This window comes from Parus major, chromosome 14 (genome assembly GCF_001522545.3).
Source record: "Parus major isolate Abel chromosome 14, Parus_major1.1, whole genome shotgun sequence".
NCBI classification, from domain to species: Eukaryota; Metazoa; Chordata; class Aves; order Passeriformes; family Paridae; genus Parus; species Parus major.
In genome coordinates, this window is record NC_031783.1 from 6,841,169 (window position 1) to 6,855,439 (window position 14,271).

Genomic DNA, 14,271 nt, shown 5'->3' on the forward strand with positions numbered 1-14,271 from the left:
AAACATGGTTGATGAACCGTAAATAAGAATAATTTATGCAGAAAAACCTCTTTCTGCACTTTTCACATAAATAATCAAATACTGTAATAACACTGAAGGAAATCAGGATCATGTAGTCTCAGGTGACCAAAAAATTGGAATTTCTAAATACTGGGTGTTTATTGTGACATGACATTTTGGACACTTCTGCTGGGACTGGTCTTGGAGCTCATTAACCCTTTTCCTTCAGACAGTCTCTCACACTCTGAGGTGGGAAAAATTTAGCACTGCTGACAAGAGATTCTGTGGATTGAAAATGGAAAATAATGGATGAACACAGTGGACCTAACCATAAGTCAGATCAGTCAGACAGATAGGCTAGGGATGCTAGGAGGTAAGTTTCTTATCTATTTGTTCAGGAAATGTATGTTCTCTATCTCATTTCCAATTGGTCCTCTGCCTTCTGCTGCTTATTCCCTGGTGGTGTGTGTGCCAAGGTAGAAGGAGAGTAAAATCCTAGTGCAGTGAGGAAAACAGTAAGCACATCTCAACTCACCAGTACATTGCTGTACTCCAGGCACTCATCTGAGAATATAAAATAAGCACAGAATGTCCTCACGTCATTCAGAGATGTAAATGCCAGCAGGCAGAAAGGGGAAAAGGTGAATTTGGTCAACAGCCATGGTCAGCACTTAAGGAATTCTGGAGGCTGCAACAAATAAAGGAATTCCTAACAAGAAATGAGGAAAACATCCTCTTCCATTGAGTGTAAAAGGGTCTGGTTGTGCACTTTGAGCTTTGTTCAAGTAAAAATACTTGGCTTTTTAAATAAAATGCATCCACATCAGCCTTTGTAACTCTCTCCTCCCCTGTGGTGCTGAACCAGACACTGCAATGCACACACTGCACTGGACACATGCATGAACAGTCCAATGTCCAACCACATTCTGTTAAGCTCTGTCACTTGGAGTGTGTCGTGTAGCTTTCAGATTGCTTCCTGGGGATCAGCTTGCTCTCACTACCAAGGTATTGGTCATTCTTACTCTGTAGCACAATGCAAATTAATAGCAGGGCACTGTTGTCTCTTGATTTCACAAGCACTTGAATCTTTACTGAAGTTAATGGAGAACCTGAACATGATCAAAACAGAGATTAATGTGATTTGCTACTTTTCTATAAACTGAATTTTCACAGAAGACAGTCACCAAGGAACAAGTAGCTTACTTCTAAAATTAGCCAATTTTTTAGGACATCTGTAGTTCAGAAGAAAGCAGCTGTGTAGAAATTAATTTAATAGTGCCTCTGGTAAAGCTTCACTTTTTCAGTTATCTAAACTTCTTACCACTTATAGCCACATTCTGATGAGGGATATTAATGTACTACAGCTACAGTTGCTACAAAATATTAGAAATGCTTCTTCCTCCAACCCCTTATTAAAGAAAAGGGTTAAACTCAGTGGAATACACTCAAACAATGGGATCATGCAGAGTAAGGGGCACATGAATGAATGTGGTTTGCCTTAAATGCATGGAGAAATATAGACCACATCCCTTATTAATTTTTTCTTGTGGCAAATGAATTCACCCTCAAGCCACTATCAATGAATGCAAAAGGGAATGGACTACACACACACATTAATCTGCTGTGGGGATCCATAAATTCAAGTCTGAATGTTGGCAGGCAAAAAATGCCTTTGCCCTGTGACATGAGGTCAGGATGAACTCAGTCTATGTCTGGTTGTTCAAAAGATGTTGTCAGGTTAAATTTGTATTGGTGGGCTTGATATCAGCGAGCTACTCTTTCCTGTCAGAGCTCTGTGAAAGCCAGCATGAACCCTGCAGTCTGGAGAGCTGGCTGTCAGCATGGTCACAGACCTAAGCCTGGCTGGCATCATGGAAAAACCACTTTGTGACCATAGGATATACTCAAGAGGTACTCTTGGGAGGAATCAGGGCCTTGAGAGTCTGAAAATGGTTGAAAACTCAGTGTGTTTAGTTCTTGTTCCATAAGTCCAGACAGAAGATGTGAATGTGCAACAGTTTCAAAAACTCCTTTGTTTTCTGCTGAGAAGTTTGGATAATGATGCAGCACTTTTGAAAATTAACTTGCATCTAAAACTTGGCCAATGGGGTCTGGGACCAGTGTATCTGTGAGGGCAAAAAAGAGAGAAAGGATAGGAAGAATATAGGAAATGCATGGGAAGATGGTGCAATCCCCCTGGAAGAAAATGTCCCTGAAAGTTATGTTTAATTTAGTTTAAGATTCTGAGAGGCATTATACAACTTCTGGAGCTGAAGTGCACAATCTTTCAAGGTTGATTTAATGGTATGGTTATAATCTAGCTGCTTTAAAAACTTGTACTCAGACACACAAGAAATATCTAAGTTCTAATTTCATAATTTTTTTGAAAGGTACATTCAGTGGCTCTTGGGTAGATGAGAGAAGTTTCTTAGAGTGTTTCATCTCTCATTTTCTTTTGCTTAAATACCTTTCAACTTTGATGATTGGCTTGACCTAAATTGACATCTGAAAAAGAAGCTCAATATCAGTGCGCAAATCTGTGATAATCACCACATCATTACACAGCAGCACCTTTTGAAGAAAGAATTGTGAAGCTGCTTGGTATTCAGAACCCAACAGAAAGCTATTAACCCTTGTTTTAATAAACAGATTTAAAATGCCGCTTGTAGGATACAAAACCAACAAGCTAAAGTAAAACTGAACTATTTGAGATGTGGCTTTGATGTACATTTTGTTAGAGGTCTGGTATCCTGAAGTGCAGATAAAGGCAAGTCAGTTTATGATGAAAATTTTTTCTGGCATGATGAATACTCGGTTCTTAAATCAGAAAGCTCTGAGCTGTTCTGCTCTTTTTCTAGATACGTATCTCTATCAGGAAATAGGGAGAGTGGCATTACTCTGAATTTATGGGGAAATGATCTTAACATCCATATATGAAAGCTAAGCAAGGATTGGTGGGAAAAGACCCCCAAATTCTTAACGTATTATTGTCTAGAAGGGGCTTTCTGTTATTACAGGGTGTGCAGCAGGTATTTACAGCCCCTCAAAACTATTATAAGCTTAGACATTCAATATGAAAATTATTTTGAATTTTTTAATCACTATTGTCCTTTTCCCTCCCCACAACTGTATTTTTGAGGTTGTTCTCTCATTTACTTAAAATAAAATTAATCAGGCACAGAAATAAGCCACCACTGGGATCTTTATTAGGAGTTTTATCATGCACTAATTGTTTGAAATCACAAGATCTCAGAACATTCCTCCAGTGACCTACTAATGTACATCTTTCAGGGAATGTGAAAACTCTTACTTCAGAACTATATGAGTGCCTTCTCTTTTTGGAAGTATTTAGCAGGTGTGCAAATCATTAGCTGATGTTTTTCTGTCTCATTTGTGTAGGAATTGTGGGAAATACACACCACAATGCATACATAGGCATATTACAGGATATCTCAGGTTGGAAGGGACCCACAGGACCATCAAGTCCAACTCCCTGTTCCTTGCAGGTTCAAGGCATAAAGAGCTGGGGCTGAACACTGTGTGTGCAACACAGGTGAAACTTACTGAAAAACGTCCTGCAGAGGCATGGGGTGGTTTTGTGTGCATGTATGAGCTCACATTATATCATCACCAGTTCTTCCATGTAGTTGTCTTATCCCTTAATTGCAGACCTCATCTTAATTTCTGTTGCATTTACAACTAACATGATATTTCACATTAAATTCTACCATGGGATATTCAATATGAAATTCTGTCATGAAATATTCCAGATGAGCAAGACCTTGTTTTCAACTTTGAGGCAGAATGTCAGCTGCCAGCAGCAAGTGCAACATGCTGAGCTAAAGAAGAAGTCATGCGTCGCGTCGCTTACTTACCGACTGCCTTTAGAGACGCGTACTTGTTAAGTTCTTTGCCTGGGGGCTGCTGCTCATATGGGTTTGTGATCTGTCCCAGGCTGGGATATGAATGTTGATGTGCCATCTGAGGAAGGAGGGGAGATGTTGGCATGACATTATTCATCTGTGGTGGATCTGTATTAAAAAAAATCAACAAGCATTAAGTAAAAAGTAAATTAGTCTTAAGGTTTTCACATCATTATTGATAGATTAGACAGAATATGCCCTATGATTTATTGCAATAAAACAGTGTTTATTACAAAGTGGGAGTTTGAGTACAGCAGACCTGTATTTTGAACAGTTAATGGTATGATTAAAAGCTGACAAGTAATTATGGAAACACACAATAATTTTTGTATAAAAAGATCTTTGAACTAAAAAATAGGTTTTCAAAACAATTGAACACCGACAATACTGAATTTGCTGCAGCATTAAGATACAAAGCAAAACATGGAGTTTGTTCCAAGTTAGACTGAATACAGGGCAGCAGAGTGGTTCTCTGCAGTAAAAGAGCCAGACTCATTTAAATTGGCTCAGGCTGCTGCACATTCACAGTTACATTGCTTTTAAAACCAGGAGCAGCTTTGTTATTTGCCCAGCATTATGTTGTGTTCTGCAGACAAGCATCACAGTGTAAAATGTGATTTTTTGTCTCATGATTATCATTAGATGATTTCTTCAAAGCACATACTTCGTCCTTACATTTTCTCCTCTCCCCTGACATTGGGTATTGTAACATCATACCAAGATCATGTTTTCTGTAGCTAACATAGATAAAAACAGGAGCTAAGCACTGCTTATATACAGCTTTATGCTACCAATCACCCTATATCTTTTCTGAAATTGATTTGCCCCTTTATAGTATAGAATACAGCCTGTATACTTTTCTTACTAATATAAAATTTATTTGTTGTTTCTAGTGTTCAGTTCCAGCCTCTAAAATATAATTGTATTCTGTACTCAATTTGAAAACCTAAATTTCAACTGATTTCAACATGATCAGTGTATCTTTTTTGCTGAGTCTTTCTCTAGGCTATGTACTTTGAGATATTTGGAGTTGAGTGGCAATTCTAGAACCTTCTCATGGCTTCTGCAATCACAGACAAGCACATTTTTCTCGTGCAATGAGACCATGGCGCTGTCTTGGTGACAATACAGTAACTCCCACAGCATTAAGCACAGCATAGAGATCATGTAGACAGAAAGCTGGTCAGTTATGGGTAAGGCAGTTTATTGTGATGGATGGATTGGACCATTCTCCAAGTGCCCACAGGATCTGGCTGGAGCCAAATATCCCTGCAGTTTGCCAGGATTTTAAGGGAATTGAGCCACCTGGCTTTCCACAGCTCATTAATAAGCAGGAGCTCTGAAGTCAGTTAACAGATTTACTGCTGGGGGAGAAAGAAACCCAAAGGTGTTTTTCAACTTCTTCCCTGTCTCTGGTGCTGGGTGCAGCCTCTGCTCTCACTGGGGCTGCCCCTGCCTGTGCAGATCTCTTTCCACCCCATAAACCTGTGCCTAAGCTGGGAGGGGACTCTGAGGTAATGGGACAAAAATGGTACCAGTGCTATCATCTAATAAAAGGATGATTCTTCTTGCTGTTACTGGTTCTTAATAAGGAAGAACTGAAAATGAGAAACTCTTCTGTTTCAGAATTCCCCAAAAACTATTGGAACACCTTTTGAATCTTTTTTGATAGTTTACCTATATCTAAGTTGGTTAAGTCAGCAATTTCACAGAAACAGTTGTTATTTTAAGGAGCTGTTATTTTGTAGTAAGTAAAAATTGTCAGTATGTTTCTGTTCAGTTCTAGTACTGGCATGTCTGAGACAAATGAGTGACTCTTAAAACAGGAGTTTCCACAATCCTATACCATTCCCATTCCATCTCTAGAGTACAGCTGAGGGAAGCTTCTTAGTGGAATGGTTTGAACCAATGACCACTCTTTCCAAACCATCCATACCTTCCAAATATCCCTCTCCTCTGGCTGCATCTGTGAGTACACTTTGAGCAGGAATGCCAGCACAGCTGTATTTCAGTAAAGGGCAGCACTGAAGGTACCAGTATGGGTGGGACTTTCACTGTAAGGAAGGTGTCAACCTTTTAACCCTACAGTCATTAGTTTTTCTTTTGAGTATAGCTAAATCAGTACTTCATGGATGTTACTATTATGAAGTTCCCTTGTGGCAATTATTATTCAATATGTCAAAACATCATGACTTCACTGAGTTAAAAATATTATGAGCACCACAGTCATTGCTGAAATGACTTCCAGTCATGGAGACTTGTAAAAATGATGTAAATAAGGTGTAGCTAACTAGGACTGGTTTCTGTATGTGTTTCTTACTTAGACATACTAGTTTTATTCAGTTATCTCTCTAAACACAGTGGAGAAAGTTACCCCAGGAATGTACTTGGGAAGATGAATGAGGTGAACTTGGGCTTTTTCCCGGTGTACGGTGACAAACTCTGTTGATTCTCTGTTGCTGGGTTACTGATGGCTCTGAGGTTTGCTCTCCTGAGTGTTTACAAAGATGTAAAGAAATGTTTTCAATATCTAGATCTTCTTTGACTTCTGTCTTGTTAAAAGCCAGAACTCTTAAAAATTATGATTTCAAATTAAAGACAGTCATTCTTATACTGCCACACAGTGCCCCTCACTCACAGCCAGATGCTTACACAAGACTGTCATCACATAGAAGACAGCTCAAATTACTAATTCACTTGGCCATTTGCACAAAAGGAATTAAGCAAAAGACCACCTCTGGCAACGTGCATTTAACCATATTGAAGAATGATTCATGTTTATAAAGAGCTCCTAAGGCCTACTCCTAGGGCCTACAAGAGAAATCTCAGCTTGATAAATACACCTGTCTAAATCTGAATCAAACTAAATTTTAGTCTAACTGGCCATTGCTGGTGAATGTTGCGTGTGTTCACAAGCTCACTAATGTGTGTGATCTGATCCCTTAGCTTTGGTTTTCTAGAAATAAGTGAGCAAACAGGACACTTGTGTCATTTTATACTTAGCACTCCTTCAGTCTCAGCAATAGTGAACAGGGATTCCCCAGGAAATAAGATATTTGTCTACAACTACTTCACAAGATGTTAGTGTGAAATCTGAGATTTTTTTTTTCTGAAGCTGGAAAAAAATAGTGAGTGTTACATTTCAGGGAGGAAGTAATAATCATTTGGATTCTTCAAAATATTTAGTGATACAAAGGATTGGTTTCAATAGGAAGAAAGTTTAACCACAAAAATCCCTATCAGCTTTATGAGTGACCCCTTGTGCCAAGTGAAATCCTTTATAAATATAAACTGAAAGTTCTGTGATTGGTATTTGCAAATAGCTGCTTCACTGAATGGGGACAACTTTAATCCAAAAGCCGTGGCTGTGCTCACAGATTATTTTTGGCAATGTGACACTGGTGTTGTCCACCACAGTATTCCATACAAGCAGCTGCACTGTGCCCCAGCCAAGTTATTTATTTTTAAAAAGCAGAGAGTATGAAAATCACAAAGACTCAAAAAACTGTTTGTGCCACAGCTTCTAGCATGAAAATAACCAGACCTGATTAACAATGGTGACATTGTAAAAAACCTGCGATATTCCAAATCTATCTTATTTTCTGCTGAAGCGAGGAAATGCAATGGCCAGCCTGCTCACTAACCTTCCGAGACTTTGAGGGGCTGTTATGGACAAAGTGCTTGTGGTTTGCTCTCTGTCTTCCTGCTACCAGCCCAAAAGGAAGAGTTTGAAATAGGTTGGAGCTCACCACACACAAGTTAGATGCCTGATGGGCAGAAAATGAGACAGGGTAAAAAAGAAAAATGAAAAATTTCTTTTTATGCTGGAGTGGTTTTGACTGTAATTCCCTTAAGACTTCTAGGTATAGAAAACCTGTTGGGAGACACATGGAGAAGAAAATAACTGGAATGAAGCTGCACCAAAACCAGTTTATAGCTAGAGAAAGGGGGGTTTATACTGCAGCCGCCAACAGTGAGCCTTTGGAAATGTCTGAGGCCTTGGCTTCTGGTCACATTCCCAGTCGCTGACAAATACTGATCATTACCTTATCTCTTTCCTACCTTAACCTGTATCTCAGCAATTGAAGATATTACAGTTAATGTTTACTGCATTTTTCAGGTGAAAATGCTTTTTGCACTTTCAGGCATCCCTGATTATGAATTTTGGAGTTTTTTTAGTGTGAATCACATGGCAATAGTATTATTGGTCACTGTAATTATTCTGCAGTCTGTAAAATTAAGATGGTGTAATATCTGATTTACTTACTTAATTCAGAAACCAAGAAATGGGCATGTCAGCAAGTATTAAATACAAATAAGAACTCAACGTAATACCAGTCATAGTCCCACGTATGAACAGGGTAAGACAAGGAAAAAGCCTCAAAGCTGAGTGATTTGATTTCTGCATTTTCTATAGGTTACATTGTGTGTTCACCTAGTTCAATTAATCTTGTCAAGAAGCTGCCAGAGCTATGGGAGACTCAGGGTTAGAGGAAGGGCTGTGAGGAGGCTGCAGCAATAATGAGCTTGTTCACTGCCTCAGAGCCAAGAGCCTGCCATGGACATCCCTTGAGCTCAGCCACTTCCCTCCTCCTCTTCAGGCATGGGAGAGTGAAACCTGCTCTGCAGAGTGGCCTGGGGATTCATTCCTTTCTGTACAATGAAGTCAATGATTCAGTGCTTGAGGAAAGGGAAAATGAACTCCATAGGCACAGAATGGAATCTATTAGGAAATGAGTGGTTACAGGCATCAGGAAAAGCACAAATGAGAAAGGCAATGCAGTAACAAAACAGGAGAGGGTGGGGGGAGGCAGGAAAGCAGAATGAGATTTTGCTATAAAAGCCACCTGCAGACACACATACAAAAGAAATGAGAACAAGACAGACAAAAGAAGTCTGGGAAGTCAAAGGGGAAAAAAGAGAAAATTCAGAGCAAAATATAATAATAGCTGAGCATTTTCAGATACTCAGGAGAAAAAGATATGCCCTGAACTAACTAAAATTGAAAATAACAGCTATGAAAACAGGAGAGAGCTGAGTGATTAGAGAATATCAGTACAAAATTGCTCCCCTCCCATTCTTAACTACACTTACATAAGAAGCATATTTTCTTCTTTGTTCTTCAGTGTAATATACTTAATTATAAGACCAGCTCATCCAGCATTGCGAATCCATACTCATATTCCTACAAACTTCACCAAGAGACACTGCAAGGGCTGTTTCAGAAAAATCCCACATAGGGATCTGTAGGATTTCAACAACTTGACTATGGCTGTAAAGTAATTCCTTTCAGTTTCTTCCTGGGTAATAAGACTGCTGTCCATTCAGGACTCCTGTTGGAGTGACACTCAAACCTTTGCCCTATGTATTTGTTCTTTCCTCTCTGTAGGTTGTCCCACTGCAATTGAACTGACCCCAACAAAGGTTTTGTGTTTGTGCATTTTCTTACACCTTTGTAACTTTAGTATTTTGTGTCTTTGTAGATATTGCGATGCCACTGTCATTGTCTTTATTTACATTCTTTACCCCTTCCTTCAGATTTGCATTAGATGTTGTATTTTAAAGGATATTCTTATTCACACCCAGCCCATACAAGGGTTTTTTCTGCAGAAGGTGTTGCATCAAAAGCAGGGTGCTGTGCCCATGAGACAGTGCCCTGTTTGTGCACATACAGACACCCCAGCCGTGTGTGGTCCCAGCAGCTGAACAGCCACTCTGCCCACACAAAATGTGTGAAAGGAGGCTGCAGGAGCCCCAGCAGTGCTGACATGCAAAACAGCCTCGGAGAGGTGTATGCTTATCCCTTACTCTAGGGGTTATTCCCAAAACCAGCAAAACAGGTTATGCCCAAAAACTTATAAACTTGAACCCTTTTGTTTGTTTGCTGTTAAAAATATCCACTGCCTTTTCTCCACATAGTTGAAAAAGGCAATTTCGGCTCTTTACAAATTAATGGCATTCTGCTGCAACATTCTTCACAGTCTAGTTAAAGTCCTAAACTGAAAAGTGTTCCTTTCACCTAATCTTAATTTCTCTGCCTTGCAATTTAAGTGCTTTTATATTTTTGCAAGAACAGATGCTTGCAATCCAACTTCTTTATAATTCATAATTTTAAATGTTTTTTTACCACTTTTAAGATATTTCTCCTTTCTCTGAATTAATAATTTCACTACTTTCAATCTTTCCAATCTTTGATCATTACTGCTGCCTTTTCTCAACACTTGTGGCCTTGCAATGCAACTTCTGGAATGAGGTTCTACCCTCAGTAATGCACAGAGCTGAGTTGTTCTGTATATAATGCTGTTATAAGTCATCCCTATATATTATCTTTATCCCTTAAGGTCTGCAGACTTTTTTGTTCTCTCATCGGTGATGCACAAGTCATGTGAATAGGCGTCTTGTCCCTTAATGTGATAGCTCTGAAACACTACATATTTTTCATGGCAATTTATGCTCGTCAGTGATCTGTTCTGTCTTTGCACCATATCACAAAAACATTCATGGAACACAGACAACCTACCCATCTAATCACAATCACAGAAAAGATCTGAGATGATTGGGATGGCATTTCATCCAGAAAAAAGTAATGTTTCAGTTAATGGAAGTGACAGTCTACAGCGTAAATGCGTGTCACCAAACATACTGACTTATACCTCTCCCTGTCCTAGCAAGTCACTGAAGGATTCGGTCCCATCACGTTGGGATTCTCCGTGGTGCCACTGAGTGCAGGAGTCTCTCAGCACACTGACCTCTGATGCTCCGTGTTTCATATTCACTTCCTGCACAATTAACCTCTTGCTCTGCTGCTGTCTCCCATGGCAAAGGTTGTGTGGTCCCTCACACACAGATAACCTCAGTGGGTCTCTGAGGATGAGCTTTCCTCCCGCGTGCAGGAGATGCAGGAACACCTCCAGTTACACTGTCAGAGTGGAGGCACTGAACTCCCTCTGGCACCGTGGTGCTGGGGCTGTGCTGGCAGCTCACAGCACAGGCAGGTGAAGGACCCCCACCCCTGCTGTGAGTGGCTGTGCACCAGCAGGGAGCACAGTGCTGGCTGACACCAAAGGAGAGACAGCATGGCAGCTCTTGGCACCCTGATCTCATCTGAGACACCCATGAACAAGGTTACTGTGGGTACAGTCTTCATAAGGAAGAATTATGATAGGGAGATTGATGAGCTGATGTTCAGAGACAATGCCTTATATCTGGACGTGGAAAAGAAGGTTAAGGAGCCAGGTCATAAAATCCACATTGCTCTGCCTTTGGTGCTTATCTTAGGAGGAGCTGATTTTCCTCTGGCAGGAGAGATGAACTGCAGAGATGTATCGGTGAGCTGTGTAGTGACAGCGCTGCTGTTGCTCAAGCAATGCCCCATGTCTGTTTCTAAATGTCAAAATTCCTAAGTTTCTTTCCAGTGCTGTGGAATTCTGCTGTCAGATGAAGGCAATGATAAATACACACACTCAAAACCAGATGGACTCTTCGTTTGGACTACTTTTACCTGAAGTGAAGATGAAGGACAGCACTAATTTTACAATACAAATCCTCCCCCTTCCACCCTTTAACTTTCCATCTGCATCCTTCAGGCCCTTACCTATGTGAAACTCAAAGATTGTATTTCTTTTAATAATGATAGAAGGGGTGGATGAATGGGTGGGGGCAGAGTTGAAACATAAAAGAAGGAAAATCAATAGCAGTGTGACCAAAGAGGTGTGAGCTCCACTGCTATGTGTGTCCAGCCAGGGAAGAACACTTGGTGCTCCTGTAAATGGGCCTTTTTCTTACCAAATGTGCTGCTATCGCTTTATGTTTATATCTATGGGAATTATATATATAAAATAAAAGAATATATATCTTTTTATATATATAAGATATATAATATCTTCTGTGTCTATCTAAGATGCATATATCATAGATATAAGAATCTTATACCTGTGAGATCTTCTGAACTCTTTTTTACAGGTTGCAAATGGGGAAAGAGGCAACTGCATCTTTGTGTATCAGTTAAAATCAAGACCTGTAGACTGAAGCTTCCCACTGTCTTTTAGATGAAGTCTGTGATGCTGTGAGGTGCTGGATTCTCTGTGGTCACAGGGATTTAGGAGATGGGGCCTTCATCATGTTTCAGGTTTGGGCTCCTTGTTTCTGGTTAGGCGCCAAGTGTGTAGGAGCAGAGTTCTGTGAAATCAGTTGGCTGTTTTACTGCCATCCGAGGAGGGTGGGAGTGGAATATCACTGGCCTTGTGACTAAACTGGCTGGAAGCCTCTCTCCTCTGCTTTTCATTTCCTCTGGGCTCCATGCTGTGCCATCACACTCACATCCTTGTAATATTTTCTGAGCTCTTGCTTTGCAAAAGAGCCACAGTCTGAGGTTGGTTTTCTATGTAGACTTTCATTATGTGGCACCGAATCTCCTTTTATGAAGGTGATTTTTATGTCCTCTGGAGGTTTGCTTTTCCATCATAATTACTCACAACCTGACAGACTTATAATCCTCTGATAGGATTTGTGACATTGTAATCTTCTCTACAGCTACCCATTGTGGCTTCACAAACAGAGGATTATAACCTCTAAGGAGGCAATAAGCAGATGAACTCTGGAGATATCAGGACCCTGCTTTCATATCAATTTCCAGTGCTTGAGTTGTGGGAGGGCAGGGAGCAGTGCTGTGTTCTCACTCCTGCCCACGTTTCTGGTTTTCTTCATCTTCTTTTGCCTCAAGTAGCAGAGTTGAGAAATTAATTAAACCTACCAGTTATACATACTTTGAGTACTGCAAATATCCTTAGCTATGCAAAGTAAGAAAAGATAAATTCAGCAAATTTGACTTCCACAACAGATTTTTTTTTTTTTTGCCCAGAAGAATGTTCTTTATACTTTCCCACAAGGTAGCAGTTGTTTTACAAATCAAACACTCCTGTACCTTTCCCCAGAAATAGAGTCAGCTAAGGAAAAGCCTGCTCAGATCTGTTATTTTGACTGCTTTTTCTTTCAATGAAATTACTTTATTTTTAGCAATTAATATACTTTTACAAAATGGGAATGTGCCTGTCATTATAATGTTATTCTAAATATTTGTATGGCTTGTTTATTGTTTTCTTTAACTGTAATGGTTTGAATACATTAAAATTTTCCTTGCTTCAGGCATCCAATTAATTTGTCTATTACCTATCCATATACCATGTAGTAACAGTTTAGAAGGAGAAGACCAGACAGTATAAAATCACAGAAGCAAACTTCATGCTTTTGTTATTTACTGTTTTGTCTAAGCAGGAAGTTAGCAGTCCCTTGCCTGTAGCTTTTGGGTAACAAATTCCCTGCAGGATTCTCACATCATTGAGGGGTAAAAGCAATTAAGAGTAAGATTTAAAGACCAGTTAAAATAGGGAGAAAGTTGTTAATTGTTGTTTCCACTCAGCCAGCAAAGGTGGAGGATAATTTCTCCAGTGAATCATCTGGTTAATGTGAGGCTTAAGAAATATTGTGCTTCAATATTTATCTCACGTGAAGCACATCCCAGTGCCTTCTTCTGTCCTGACACACCTGGCCCAGCAATGGAGATGAGCGTGCTTTTTACTTTATGGCATAATCTAATTTATTCTTTTAGAGTCTCTCTAAAGAGAAAATTCTATCAGGGACTAAAGTGAAGCTGTAACATCCAGGTATGGATCTCTCCTTTCCCAACCTGCATGTGTTGTTAATGCCAGGTTGTTTGTCTGTGTTAAGCAATCCAAAGGTCAGAGAAAAAAAACCAGAAGGCCAGGGAAGAATTACAGTTCTGTTCTGATAAATAGTCATCATTTGTTATCTTTTAAAACAGCAGAGAACAAAATTTATTGTTTATGAAGTAGGTTGCATGTTCTCCTGTTGCACAGACTCACAGGAAATATAAATGACTGGTTTTTCAAAGGATGATGACTATTTCTTGTGCTGCAGCATTCTATGTATTTTGAAGTCTCGGTGCCACAGAATATATTTTAATACTTCTCACATAGAATGATTATAGGTTTCAGAAATCCAGCCTTTCTGAACACATCTTTTTTGAGGTATGGCATTTCATGTCTTCTCATACGTCTCATATCTTGCAGGATGTCTACTTAATTATGCCCCCTAATATACAATTTCTTCTCTGGCATCAGCAGAGTTTTGTTGATCCATTTTTGCCTTCAACCCTCTCAAGCCCAGAAATTCTTTTATGTCAGACTGTTCTTCACAATGATTGTTCTTAAACACATTTAATAGGAATGCACCTTGTTTTTCACTGCATGTTTCAGTTTTTTACAATCTTTTGAATTCCAATTTTGTCCTTCAAAATCTTTGAAACACCTTCCAGCTTGATGGTGTTCAC

At 39.6% G+C, this 14,271-nt stretch overlaps 1 protein-coding gene and 1 long non-coding RNA gene across 2 annotated transcripts in view; one reads left to right on the forward strand and one right to left on the reverse strand.

Annotated features, from left to right (window-relative positions):
- LOC117245147 overlaps positions 1-4,631 on the forward strand; it is a 72,897-nt gene extending 68,266 nt beyond the window's left edge. The window contains exon 3 of the long non-coding RNA XR_004499450.1: positions 3,771-4,631. This is a non-coding gene — a long non-coding RNA (uncharacterized LOC117245147). The remainder of the gene's footprint in view (positions 1-3,770) is intronic.
- SHISA9 (shisa family member 9) overlaps positions 1-14,271 on the reverse strand; it is a 174,775-nt gene that overhangs the window by 16,377 nt on the left and 144,127 nt on the right. The window contains exon 3 of the mRNA XM_015643271.3: positions 3,876-4,031. Within this exon, the coding sequence (XP_015498757.1) occupies positions 3,876-4,031 (156 nt within the window). The remainder of the gene's footprint in view (positions 1-3,875; positions 4,032-14,271) is intronic.